The sequence below is a fragment of the Aspergillus caelatus genome (assembly GCF_009193585.1).
Source record: "Aspergillus caelatus strain CBS 763.97 unplaced genomic scaffold BDV27scaffold_146, whole genome shotgun sequence".
In the NCBI taxonomy this organism is placed as follows: Eukaryota; Fungi; Ascomycota; class Eurotiomycetes; order Eurotiales; family Aspergillaceae; genus Aspergillus; species Aspergillus caelatus.
The window spans coordinates 24327-36401 of NW_022475409.1; the positions used below are offsets into that span (position 1 = coordinate 24327).

General features: G+C 47.5%; 5 protein-coding genes across 5 annotated transcripts; 2 read left to right on the plus strand and 3 right to left on the minus strand.

The window, feature by feature from the left end:
* Positions 1-786: 786 nt before the first annotated feature.
* BDV27DRAFT_159893 (uncharacterized protein) lies at positions 787-1419 on the minus strand (the record flags this gene model as incomplete). Its single annotated transcript, XM_032072948.1, has 3 exons — positions 787-873; positions 948-1115; positions 1285-1419. 3 exons carry the CDS (start codon positions 1417-1419, stop codon positions 787-789), a joined length of 390 nt encoding a protein of 129 aa, XP_031925364.1.
* A 561-nt stretch (positions 1420-1980) lies between these two features.
* On the minus strand, positions 1981-4455 carry BDV27DRAFT_131738 (uncharacterized protein). Its single transcript, XM_032067699.1, has one exon. The coding sequence runs from the start codon at positions 4349-4351 to the stop codon at positions 2435-2437; it is 1917 nt and encodes a 638-aa protein (XP_031925365.1). The 5' UTR covers positions 4352-4455; the 3' UTR covers positions 1981-2434.
* A 214-nt stretch (positions 4456-4669) lies between these two features.
* Positions 4670-6650, plus strand: BDV27DRAFT_131744 (misato family protein). The gene is made up of 5 exons (XM_032067700.1): positions 4670-4820; positions 4891-4974; positions 5048-5689; positions 5745-6289; positions 6348-6650. Exons 2-5 carry the CDS (start codon positions 4903-4905, stop codon positions 6604-6606), a joined length of 1518 nt encoding a protein of 505 aa, XP_031925366.1. The 5' UTR covers positions 4670-4820; positions 4891-4902; the 3' UTR covers positions 6607-6650.
* Positions 6651-6850: 200 nt separating this feature from the next.
* On the plus strand, positions 6851-10414 carry BDV27DRAFT_131745 (Hsp70 family protein). The gene is made up of 3 exons (XM_032067701.1): positions 6851-6909; positions 6973-7115; positions 7176-10414. The coding sequence occupies exon 3, from the start codon at positions 7187-7189 to the stop codon at positions 10142-10144; it is 2958 nt and encodes a 985-aa protein (XP_031925367.1). The 5' UTR covers positions 6851-6909; positions 6973-7115; positions 7176-7186; the 3' UTR covers positions 10145-10414.
* BDV27DRAFT_131747 (uncharacterized protein) lies at positions 10404-11923 on the minus strand. The gene has a single exon (XM_032067702.1). It carries the CDS (start codon positions 11567-11569, stop codon positions 10808-10810), a length of 762 nt encoding a protein of 253 aa, XP_031925368.1. The 5' UTR covers positions 11570-11923; the 3' UTR covers positions 10404-10807.
* Between the last annotated feature and the right edge of the window lie 152 nt (positions 11924-12075).

Here is a 12075-nt window from a genome sequence, read left to right on the forward strand (position 1 = left end):
CTCATCTTATATGAGGGCAGTCATCGGAATGGCAAATTCACTAAAGCAGTCAGCGGAATAGAGTGATAGATGAAACTAGGCTTTAACCCTCGAGTACTAAAGGAAGTGTTCATCTCCTATAGAAAGCATCACGTGACTTAATAGCCCTGAATCAAGTAATATACAAAAGAAGCAGTGTGAGACCATAGAGAGCCAGAGATGCTCGGTTCACTCTCAGTGTTCTACTACTGGTTATCACATTCAGAAAGCCAACCTCTGTTAATTCCATTTAGGGTTCCTCGACAAGGGGGTACACTGCAGCCTGACTGTTGTCCAATTCTGCTGGTATTATATCATGGGCAATGATTGTATGGGTCCACCATCCTATCCTAATTTTACTTGGCGAGTGCAATTTTATAGAAGCGGTGAGGGCCCTGAGAAGAGAGTATATAAGTTAGAGCCTTTTTCTGAATCATGGCTAAAATCATGAGTCTGCTACTATGGACTTCAAACCTCGATGTTTTCATGAAAGCATCAGCCTTAGAGTATCTGCAATTGCACGTATTGATAGTAAGATCAATTTAGCATAATAATATATACTGGTATTCCTACAAGCCAAGACAGGTATATTCGTTGTCTCTCTCTAAATACATCAAACGACCGTAAAATGCTATCCAGCTCCTCTTTCTCCTCCGCCGATAAAACCTACTAGCCTACAATTCTCCTCAACACGCTGAGCTGCCGTTGCCCAAGGTATAGAAACAATTGTACCACAGCCACCAGTATTTGGATGTGCTCAAATCGACGCTAGACACCTAACTGCGTGGGGGTGACAACTCGACGCCTCGCGAACACTTCGAGTTTATCAACCAGCTCAAGGTTATTGGGGAAAACCTGCCCCCGTCATCATCAGCAAAACTTAACATTCACCAGTGTATTGTTTTCCATGTCAGAAAATCGAGACTTACCGCTGGCTGAAACCGACCGAACATATGGCGAATATCACTCTTCGGGATATCCTCCCGCCTGGTAACCTGACCAGTCAAGAAATCACACCTCAACGGAGCATAATCGAGAATCGGAGTACCCAACTCTTTCCAAGCCTCCGCCGCCCCATTGGTGAGAATAATGGTGTTCTACAGGGAGTACTCGTCCGCAATAACACTAAAAGGGCATACGGCGTGTGCACGACGCATAGTCGCAGCGCCTACCTCGGATAGACCCTCTGGCCTTCCTCAACGAGTTCCTTGAGTGGCCCCAGCTTCTCCTCAGCGGGAATATTGCGGTCAGAATGAAGAGCGTCACCTTGGGTGCGTCCTCTGGGACTTTCTCAAAATAGCGACGGGGGAGCCATAGTCCCGCCGTTGGGGACTCTAGGACCATGCCGTAGACCGAGGGCGAGGACCAGATGGCAGCGGGGTTGGTAATTGCGGCCTTCATCGAGGTAAAAGCCTGGTCGTCTGGGGGGTATCTTAAGAAAGAAAGAAAGAAAGAAAATAAGGGCAGAGCGATCTAGAGATTATGACTTTCAGTACCCACTACCCAAAACTTCTGTGTATTAACAGAGTAATCCAGAGTTGAGTACCGGGCTTAATGACGGACATACAGCAGGCCATGAAGCAGGGCTTAGGAATTACTGTAGATGCAGTAAGTAACACTACTATTTTTAATATTACTCCCGTATTGAACATCTTGTGATAGGCGACGCCGAGTAGGTTAAGCAGTCCGACAACTGAGCCACAATTAGCTGAGTTGTATCTTTATTGTTGGACTTGGGAGATGTTTTCGACATAAATCGGTGTGCATATCGCATATCGCTTACGAGGTTTCATCCAGTGGAGGGCTTAGACTGTATATATACCAATCAAAATGGCTAGCCTTATAGGAATTCATTGCGTTGGGAGTTATCACAGCCTGTGTGTGAGAGCAAGCCCATCTTGTATACTATCCAAAGGTTGAGAAGGGTTATTCAAGAATCCACAATCTAACCTTAGATATTCATGGTGTCAAGCTTTTTCATTAACCTTATCATAGAAAATCACTTATCTACATTATAAACGACATATATACAAGTGGACAAAGGAAAAGTAATTCAATGAACATAGTAATGAAACGAGTGGAATGTTTGTGCATGGTGCAAACTAGAAAGTATAAAAGCAAAGACAAGATTCCTTGTTCTAAACTTCCCGCCATCATTGCCTGGTAAAAGGGATATGCCGAAAACCATCCGACAGAAGAGTTGTAGACGAAACTTCGCAAGGCAAGCCAGAAAGCCCAAAAGACACCGAGCGGTGATTAAGAGCTCTGTTAGATTGTTATCGAAATAAAAAAAAAAAAATTCCCAAAACGCCGGTTCCCTCGGAGCACCAGGGTATCATAAGTTATCCAGAGTTAATAAATGCTTCTGTCCAAATACTCGTAAACATCTAGGAGGCCATGTAGTGTGAGATAAGTGTTACCGGTGGAACATCCTGACTGGCGCACTCATGTCCCTTCGACTTCGTATCTCACTGTACCTTCCATCTGGATTCTGAACGGCAGGAATTCGACGCGCTGCTCTAACAGGAGTCACCCCCATGCCACCAGCGCGCAACGTACTTTCGTTGGCACTGACAGATCTCTTCATATTGTTGGTTCGGCCCCTCCTTGCCCGGATTTGCGCCAGGGCTTCCTCTCGGTCGATAGGCGTTCCAGGGATGCCATGCAAGTGGTCTGGTTCCACACTTTCATTCCGCAATGGTATTCTTCTGATGCTATCATGCTCATCAACATTTCCTTCGAAGCGATGCTGCTTAGGTACTTCAGAGTCCCATGGCACGTCGCTAGTGGCGGGTGAAGGACGAACCCTAGAGGGGGAGAGCGGACCACGGGCGCGACTTTCATGAATTGTTTCAAAAGGTGTCTCATCCCATGGTACTTCATACTTCGCAAGTGGGCTAGTGACCTGTGGCTGAGGGGTCGACTGGTTCTCAGCGACAAGCTGAGGAAGTTCTACAATGTCATGCTCCAGCTTCTTAGTTGGTGACCTTCTGACAGGAGATGGGATTGTATGGAAAGTTCCAGTAGCAGGCGAGAATGTTATAGTAGTCTCCTCTGGCTGCTGCTGATTTTCTGTTTCTGGTTCTTCAGCGGACTCGATAGGTTGGCCAGAGCTTTTATGGGGAGAGGATGGGGAGTCTTCGATATGCGGTTTGGCGCCTGCAGGTTCATCTTTGTCGATGTGTTCGCCGGGGCCATCGAGTTTCTTGGTTGCGTGTTCTGTCGTATTTTGAATATGACCCTTTTCTCGCTCCTCTTCGATACGACAAGTGCATCGTTTGAACATGCACTCCACTTTCAGGAACTCTATCATATCTTCCGCGTTGACCCTCAGTTGTCGTTCGGATTCTAGTTGTATTTGTAATTCGTGAACACTGTCACCTTTTGCTTCCAGTGAATCTAACTTTTGGATTTCGTTCCGGGGCGTAACATCGGAGACTCTTGGCCTCTTGGGAGGGGTATCTTGGGCAAAAGAATGGTTCAAACGACTTTCCAATGGCGTGTCATCGGATTCTTCTGCGGATCGTTTCGGCCTTCGAGGCGTAGGCGTTTGGAGAAATGCAAGGTCGCCTTCTGCTAGTGATAGTCTTCCAACATCTCGTTTGTGCATCTCCTGGGCACGTGCTTCCAGAGTATGTGCATGACTTTTCGCTTCTGCCGTTCGCAAGCGTCCTTTCAATACTTCTATCTCCTCCATCAGACCTGCAAGTGTGTACGCGCGCTCGAACGCCTCCTGCTTCGCCTTTTCCTTCGCTTCTCGCTCCGACTGGACCTCATCCTTTAACACTTTGGTCTCAAATCTCGCCTGTTTTAATTCTTCCTGAGCTTTCACCAATACAGACCCTGCGCGAAAAGCCTCTTTTCTCGCTTTCCGTATTTCTTTCTCAAATACTGCTCTTTCGTGGGCTTGTCGTGTCTTTGCAGTTTGCAGTTCTTCCAGCAACGATTCGAGCCTCTCACTGATGCGACGCTCACGAGACTGGGCTTCCGAGAGTTGTACAGAAACATTGGCCAGTGCGGATTCCGCCTCCTCACGGCCTAGAATAGCACGTTGAAGAGCCGCTGAGCTTCCGGCAGATGGCTGTGTTGAAGACGCTGCTGGACTGTTCCCTCGTGACAGATTGTTCAAGTACGCAACCTTGGCTTGGACATCTGATAAACCTCTAGGCTTCCGTTGCATATTGCGAACGTCATTAGGTAACGTTGGTGAGTTGGGAAATGTTTGCTGATTGAGGCGCTCTGGTGAAAGAGGGTTCAGCGCTTTCGTTGGGCTTGACAGAGGATTATTAAGGACCTTTGAAGGGCTAGACATGACGCTTGATGGGGAATCCATGCTCCAGTACTATATATTATCTGATTAGTAGGGTGAAAGAGGTCCCCCAGTTGGGCATGACAGTCTGCCGTGGGAGAAGGAGGATTAATGGAAAAACAAGTCCCGTCGTTAATCGATCGTTGTGGAGGTGTTCGGTTGATCCCTATCGGTGACGCACCCACAACAACGCCTCTTAGCTTGTTTATTGCACACCCATAGCACGTCATGTGACTGTTGCCCTTGACTACCAGTCTTGCCAAATATGGTCTAGAGATATCACGTGGAATGTGGTGGAACTTCATACCATAATTGGAAGCGAGGATACCATCTGGTCCGTGCGTTTGGCTTGTGATGCCATACACAGTATCATTTGCAATACTAGTATTGATTCCATTTAAAGCTGTATAGGGTTCCTTCTTTGAGAGGGGATACATTGAAGTAGCTCTCACGTTCGTTGATGCAATATCGGCTTCTACCGGACCTCTACCTTGTATGTACTTTATTGTCATCAAGTTATCCGTTAAAGGTGTGGGCTAATAATCTCACTGTGCGCACCAAAGTTCTAGTTAAGCATGCATGAAATCGTTACCCTTCAACTAGGGCAGCGGGCCAATTATCTGGCTACTCATTTCTGGAACATCCAGGTACATATCATCTAAGTTTAATTTGCCTATTTACATTTCATCGGGCACTGCTCAAATAACTCGGAAATGACAGGAGTCTTATTTTACCTACAATGGAGAAGAGGAATCTCCGGTGGACCATGACGTCCATTTTCGTCCTGGTGTGGGCGCAGATGGGACAGAAACCTTCACTCCCAGGACAGTAATATATGACTTAAAAGGTGCTTTTGGTACTCTTCGAAAGTATAACGCACTGTACGAATTGACCGAGGATGCAAATCTTGGCCAAAGCTTATGGGACGGGAAAGAAGTCATACAACAACAGACACCAATCTCTCAAAGCGAGTACCAGAAGAACTTAGATGCAGGGCTCCCTGCTCCCAAACTCACAACCGAAACAGTTCGGTACTGGTCTGATTATAATCGCCTCTTTTATCATCCCCGCTCGATTGTTCAATTGAATGATTACGAGCTGAACAGCATGATTATGCCTTTCGAAGATTGGAATGTCGGAGAAGACCTGTTTGGTGACCTTGACAAAGAGCATGATCTTCTGGATAGAGATGTGAGGCCATTCGCGGAGGAATGTGATCAATTACGGGCAATCCAGTTGTTCACAAGTTCTGATGATGCTTGGGGTGGTTTCTCTGCTAGATATATCGACAGACTGCGAGATGAGTTTGGTAAAAAGTCTATCTGGGTATGGGCAATTGAAGGTGGATTAAAGGTGTCTCGTGTGAGTTATCCTTCTCTTATCTCTGTAGTGGGTCTAATGTTGCTCCTGATCACAGCAAACTCAACTTAAACGGGACATGAACAAAGCGCGGACAATATACAGTATCTCTCCTCAGTCATCATTGTATACTCCAATTATTGATCCGCCCAGCCACACTCCGAGCAAAGTGTATGTCGACCCGCACTCTGAATGGCATACTACTGCACTTATCAGCTCTGCTATGGAAAGCGTTATGCTCCCAACCCGTCTTCGGCAATTCCATGACTTCGAGTCCTCCTTAGCTGGTGATGATGGCACCCACAAAATATTTGAGTTGCAATCCTCTGTCACCGCGGACGATGGAACTAACGAACAGCACCTACCTGTTAAAGGACCACTGACTGAAACAAATGTCTCGGAACAGGGTGCAGTTAAATCTCAAGCAGAATTTGAATTAGATTTTACCTACGATGGACATGGAAGCAATAACTCACATATATTCAACCAGCTTCAGGTTTGGCGTGGAACCAAGCCTGACCAGGACAATGAGTCCGTTCCTCAAGAGGATATTGGCCTCTCTCGGAAGCAGCGCTACTACAATTCAGCACCAATGTTCCAAAGGTGAGAGCCGGCGTAGTAGTTTATACGTGATGGGTGTTCTCGGTCTAACACGAGACAGTTTCCACACGCCCCTGGCATTCCCCATTCTTGACAGCTACCCTGGTCGTATCTTCTCAGGTACAAAACAAAACAAAGTAAATGTTCTCGCAGCGCTTACTGCATCCTCTCGGACAGCGGAAAGGATCAAAATGTTGGAGACAATTGCTGGGCGAATTATTGGCGTTGATGAACGTGAAACACTTGTCAATGGATTGGGGGAGATTCGAGAATCTTACGAGACCGGGTGGATGAGTGATTCGGATTTCGATGACGAATAGTGTCTTTAACATATAGCTTATGGTACATTTTATCCGTGCTAAAACAACCCTTGGTAATATGTAAAGGTAGTTCTACTAATACTAGTAGTAAAGTCATCCTGATGGGCCCGTGATCTGCAGGGACCACTGATGCAAACACGACCGAGTTCGGGGATGTTTGCATCCCTTGATCCCAAACGTGTCCTCTCCAAAAGTTTCCCTTTGATAATTCGGCATCACACATTATTACTCATGCTTACTGCCAGGTGGCCAGTAGTTCAGTACGTGACCGCGTTCTGGATGGCTTGACTTATTCAAATTCACGTATGCCGCATTCCCTACTTCCCATCCAGCCGACTCTCTTCCCTTGCTGACTCGTTCTTATAGTTTACCACAAGTTCGCCTCTACCGGCACTTTAAGTGCATTTTGGCATTTGGTCCAAATTCCATTTGTACACATTCTAGAAGATTACTAGACCGGTCGGACAGTGCTTTTCTTTATTAGAAAAAAAAATACGCACATTTCCCAAGTAAAGAGTCCCCTATGTCAGCAATTGAGAGGTGGGTGATTGACCATTTAATTACAACAGATATATAGACAATGGCTGTCAAACTACGACATAATTCACCGCGAATATCTACCTCCTCTCCGGTTCTTTCCGTCTTAATAGTGCCTTTCCTGTTGTTCTTCCTTGCATTTCCGGCACCCGCTGCTGCTGCTGGATCCGCAGTGATCGGTATCGATGTGGGCACAGAATACCTCAAAGCGGTGCTTGTGAAACCGGGAATTCCACTGGAGATCGTACTCACAAAAGACTCGAAACGTAAGGAGTCTGCTGCTGTTGCATTCAAACCCACCAGAGATAATGCGCCATTTCCCGAGAGATTCTACGGCGGCGACGCGCTGGCACTCGCTGCACGGTATCCGGACGATGTCTACGCAAATTTGAAAACACTACTGGGGGTTTCCTTCAATGGTGATGGGAATGAAGCGGTTCAGACACACCTTGGCAGGTATCCCGCTTTGAAACTAGAAAAAGCTGCTGAGCGGGGAACTGTCGGATTTCGAAGCAATAGACTTGGCGAGGAAGAAAGGAAGGACATCTTTCTTGTTGAAGAGCTTTTGGCCATGCAATTGAAGCAGGTCAAAGTCAACACCGACAACCTTGCCGGGAAAGGCTCAGATATCAGAGATGTGGTGATCACCTATCCCTCCTTCTACACGGCTGAGGAGAAGAGAAGTCTAGAGTTGGCGGCAGAATTAGCGGGTCTGAATGTTGACGCTTTTGTTAGTGAAGGCCTCGCTGTTGGATTGAATTATGCAACCAGTCGTCAGTTCCCCAGTGTTTCAAACGGGCAGAAGCCCGAGTATCATGTCGTCTACGATATGGGTGCGGGTTCCACAACCGCCACTGTCCTCCGTTTCCAAAGTCGCTCGGTGAAGGATGTTGGAAAGTTCAACAAGACAGTCCAGGAAGTCCATGTTTTAGGAACAGGCTGGGATAAGACCCTTGGTGGAGATTCCCTGAATGATCTCGTGGTTGGGGACATGATCGCAAACTTGGTCCAAGACAAGAAATTGAAAGATCGTGTCGCACCATCCGATATCGCTTCTCACGGCAAAACCATGGCGCGGCTTTGGAAGGACGCTGAGAAAGTTCGCCAGGTTCTGAGCGCCAACACTGAAACTGGAGCCTCTTTCGAAAGCCTCTATGAGGAAGACTTCAATTTCAAATACCGCATCACTCGCTCTAAGTTCGAGCAGCTTGCAGAACAGCATATTGCCCGGGTTGGACAGCCTCTGGAGCAAGCTCTAGCGGCTGCTGGATTACAGTTGAACGATATTGATTCTGTCATCTTGCACGGTGGAGCTATCCGTACCCCATTTGTCCAGAAGGAGCTGGAGCGGGTCTGCGGAGCATCCAACAAACTCAGAACTAGCGTTAACGCAGATGAGGCTGCTGTTTTTGGCGCTGCCTTCAAGGGAGCTGCCCTCAGCCCTAGCTTCCGCGTCAAGGATATCCGGGCCCACGACGTCTCTGGTTATCCCGTCTTGCTGAAGTGGCCTTCTGAATCCCGGGATAGACAGCAGAAGCTGTTCACTCCCACTTCCCAAGTTGGCCCTGAGAAGCAAGTCACCGTGAAAAACCTTGAGGACTTTGAGTTCAGTTTCTACCAGCAGATTCCGTTGGAGGACAATGTGGTTGAGTCTCCAGTTTTGAGTGTACAGACGCAAAATCTCACGGCATCTGTCGCCAAACTGAAGGAGAGCTTTGGCTGCTCTCCTGCAAACATCACTACCAAGTTCTCTATTCGTCTGAGCCCCGTTGACGGCCTTCCCGAGGTTGTCAATGGTGCCGTGAGTTGCGAGGTTGAGAACTCTAAGACGGGGAGTGTTGTTGAAGACGTCAAAGGCTTCTTCGGTTTGGGTTCTAAGAAGGAGCAGGCACCTCTTAACGAAGATGGAGAGCCTAGCGAGTCGATCACTCTGGAGCCTGAGGAGCCCCAAGCCTCGACAACTTCAGCCAGCGACCCTACTTCTACCGCCTCCGCTAAAGAAAACAAGAAGACCACGCCACAGACCAATGTGGAGACTATTCCCATTCGCTTCACGTCGTCCCCTCTAGGAATTCCTGCCCTATCCAAGACTGAGCTTGGCCGTGTTAAAGCACGTTTGGCCGCATTTGACGCCTCGGACCGTGATCGTGCCCTACGTGAAGAGGCTTTGAATGAGCTGGAGTCGTTCATCTACCGAAGCCGTGACCTTGTAGATGACGAGGAGTTCGCCAAGGTAATCAAGCCAGATCAGTTGGCAGCCCTACAGGAGAAGTCCGCTGCCGCTAGTGATTGGCTTTATGGCGATGGCGAAAACGCAAAGACATCGGAGTTTCAAGAAAGGCTCAAGGCCCTGAAGGACATTGTTAATCCTGCGCTTAAGAGAAAACAAGAAAACGCCGCTCGTCCAGCTCGTATTGAGCTTTTACAAGATGTGCTGAAGAATGCTAAGACTGTCCTGGACCTCATGGAGAAGCAAGTCAAGCAGGATGAAGACTTGTACTCTTCGTCCTTATCTGCATCCTCTACTAGTGAAGAAACTTCATCGACTACCTCATCTAGTGAACCATCTTCAACCGCCGACCCTCTTGAAGACCTGGATGAAGATCCATACTCGTCCACAGGATCTCAAACCACCTCAATAACCTCAACGGCCAAACCCACGGGCCCAAAGTACTCGATTTTCCAGCCATCTGACCTTGCCAGTTTGGCTCAAGCTTTTGAATCCACCAACACTTGGTTCGAAACCCAGCTTTCTCTTCAAGAGAAACTAGCCGAATCCGATGACGCAGTTCTGACTGTGGCTGAGCTTGATACCCGTCTCAAGGAGCTCGAACGCACCATGAACCGTATTTATGAGAAGATGGGTGCAGCGGCAGCCAAGTCCGGAAAGGACCAGTCGAAGAAGAATGGCAAGAAGGCCAAGTCCGAGAAGGCCCAGAAGGAGAAGTCACAGCAGGAGGGCGAACAGAAACAGAAAGCCAATGTCAAGGACGAACTGTAATCTTATTTGCAGATTAAATGATGGAGTTCGGCTTGAGCGTTATTTCCTGTGTTCAAATTTTCTCTTTTTTCTTTTTTAGGTCTACTTCTTTCGGAACTGCATATTTCTTTGGTACATGAAGGGCCAGCGCTCTTGATTATTTTGGACCTTTTTCAAGACCATGACCATGGTCTTGTTGCGCCCTATTGTTCCATCTGCCCTACTGAAGACAGGGGCTGTAAACTAGATAGAATATACTGTCAATGCCAAAAAGAGAAGTAAAAAGACACAGACATGCTGCCATTATTTATTTGTTATATATACAAGTGGTAATATTCTGATATGAATCTTAATATCACAAGGTACAATCGGCATAACTATGTCCAACCAATGCGGGTATCTGTACATACAATCGCTTGACGATAATCAGAAGCAACAAATGCTGTCTCAGCATATGCAAGGAGATAATAGAAGGAAACACCCGAACGCCGACCTCAACTTAACCAGAAGTTCAGGAACTCGCGGTGAATGACCGGAGCCCATCCAACAATCATACCGTGCTCATAGTAGCAATTAGATGGCGCGGTGAGCAATCATGTCCACACAAGGGTGGTCCAGTGAGAGGCAACATGACGAACAGTATAGACCAGCCTCCCATTTGGACCAAAGCTACATTAGCTCCATTCATGATAAGTCCATGTCAACCTCTTCGCGCCTACGAAGGAAGGTGGGCTCTTCAAAATCATCAACATCGATAGTCGCTTGTGTCTTCATGGCAACAAACTGACGTCGCTGCTGGCCTAGATTTGGTGTGAGGATAGAACGGCCAGGCACGGAATTCACCCCTGTACTCGGATCCAAGAAGTTCTGCCAGTTGTGGCCCGGATGAGTCGGCATTTCATCGAATGCCTCTTCGAGATCTTCGTCACAGTCGTATGATCGCTTCTGTGCGGTTGTCTGGACCGACTCAATTGATTCTTGGCTGCTTGGTGGGAGAGAGAAAGCATCTCCATCGTCCGTTATGAGCTGATCCATTTGAGTGTAGGACAGCGAGGAAGGATGAGTCATAGGTTGGGTTGCAGATTCGCCTGATTTCGTCATGCCGCAGAAGGGCGCCAGTTCGGTATAGGCAGTTGGACCTCCGACGCTCGGGATCTTATTTGTATAGGGGGTTGGCTTGTCTTCTGAATTAGGGATTCGAGTTTTGTATCCTTCTGCGACTGATTTGCGGATGCGCATGCCGACTGAAAGTAGCGATGCTTGGATTTTTGCATCAACGGCAGGTGTGGGGGATGATGTGGTGGTGGAGTAGTGGTTATAAGATAAGTGAGGGGCACATGAGCTATCGGGGTGATCTGTTCCTGTTGCTGCGGGGAAGAAGGAGGTTATCGGTGGTTGGAATCGCCTGCGCTTGGACGACATCTTGTTCTGAAGTGATGGAGACATCTTTGATGTAGTTTGGGATTGTTGACGATGGAGGGTTTAGAAACTTTTTCTTTTTTTCTCCTTTTAGAGCTCTTTCTCTCTTTCTTTGAAGTACACTGTGGGGGGAGGGTTATCCACTTAGAACCTGGTGTGGGAGAGTTCCGTACGAAGTTTCAAGAAGAATGCAGGCTATGACAGTTGACAACTGGAATGAAGAGAAGAGAAAGGTGATGACGGAAATGAGAGGCTGGGCGGCGGGAAACGCGACGCGGGGTGACGCGCATAAGCACGTGTCGCTCACATATCCAATATATCTTCTTTGGGACGTGACTAGGGCTTCCATACGTGAATGAGGTCGACTCTCTGCGTCCTTCACTATGCGATCAGACTAGTTTGGATCGGTATTGGTTATTTGCAAACCGGTCAAGAAAGTCTCGGTGGGACACTCGTCCCAATCAAGAATCAAAAGTTATTAGACGGGCAGCGGGATCCATTACAAAGAATACAAAGGACATAGTTATATCTTC

Bases quoted from the DNA above. Each gene is read 5' to 3' on its own strand.
- BDV27DRAFT_131738 (XM_032067699.1), bottom strand. From the start codon at position 4,351: ATGGATTCCCCATCAAGCGTCATGTCTAGCCCTTCAAAGGTCCTTAAT.
- BDV27DRAFT_131744 (XM_032067700.1), top strand. From the start codon at position 4,903: ATGCATGAAATCGTTACCCTTCAACTAGGGCAGCGGGCCAATTATCTG. The intron at 5,690-5,744 runs GTGAGTTATCCT...TCCTGATCACAG, and splicing joins GTGGATTAAAGGTGTCTCGT to CAAACTCAACTTAAACGGGA. The intron at 6,290-6,347 runs GTGAGAGCCGGC...AACACGAGACAG, and splicing joins TCAGCACCAATGTTCCAAAG to TTTCCACACGCCCCTGGCAT.
- BDV27DRAFT_131745 (XM_032067701.1), top strand. From the start codon at position 7,187: ATGGCTGTCAAACTACGACATAATTCACCGCGAATATCTACCTCCTCT.
- BDV27DRAFT_131747 (XM_032067702.1), bottom strand. From the start codon at position 11,569: ATGTCTCCATCACTTCAGAACAAGATGTCGTCCAAGCGCAGGCGATTC.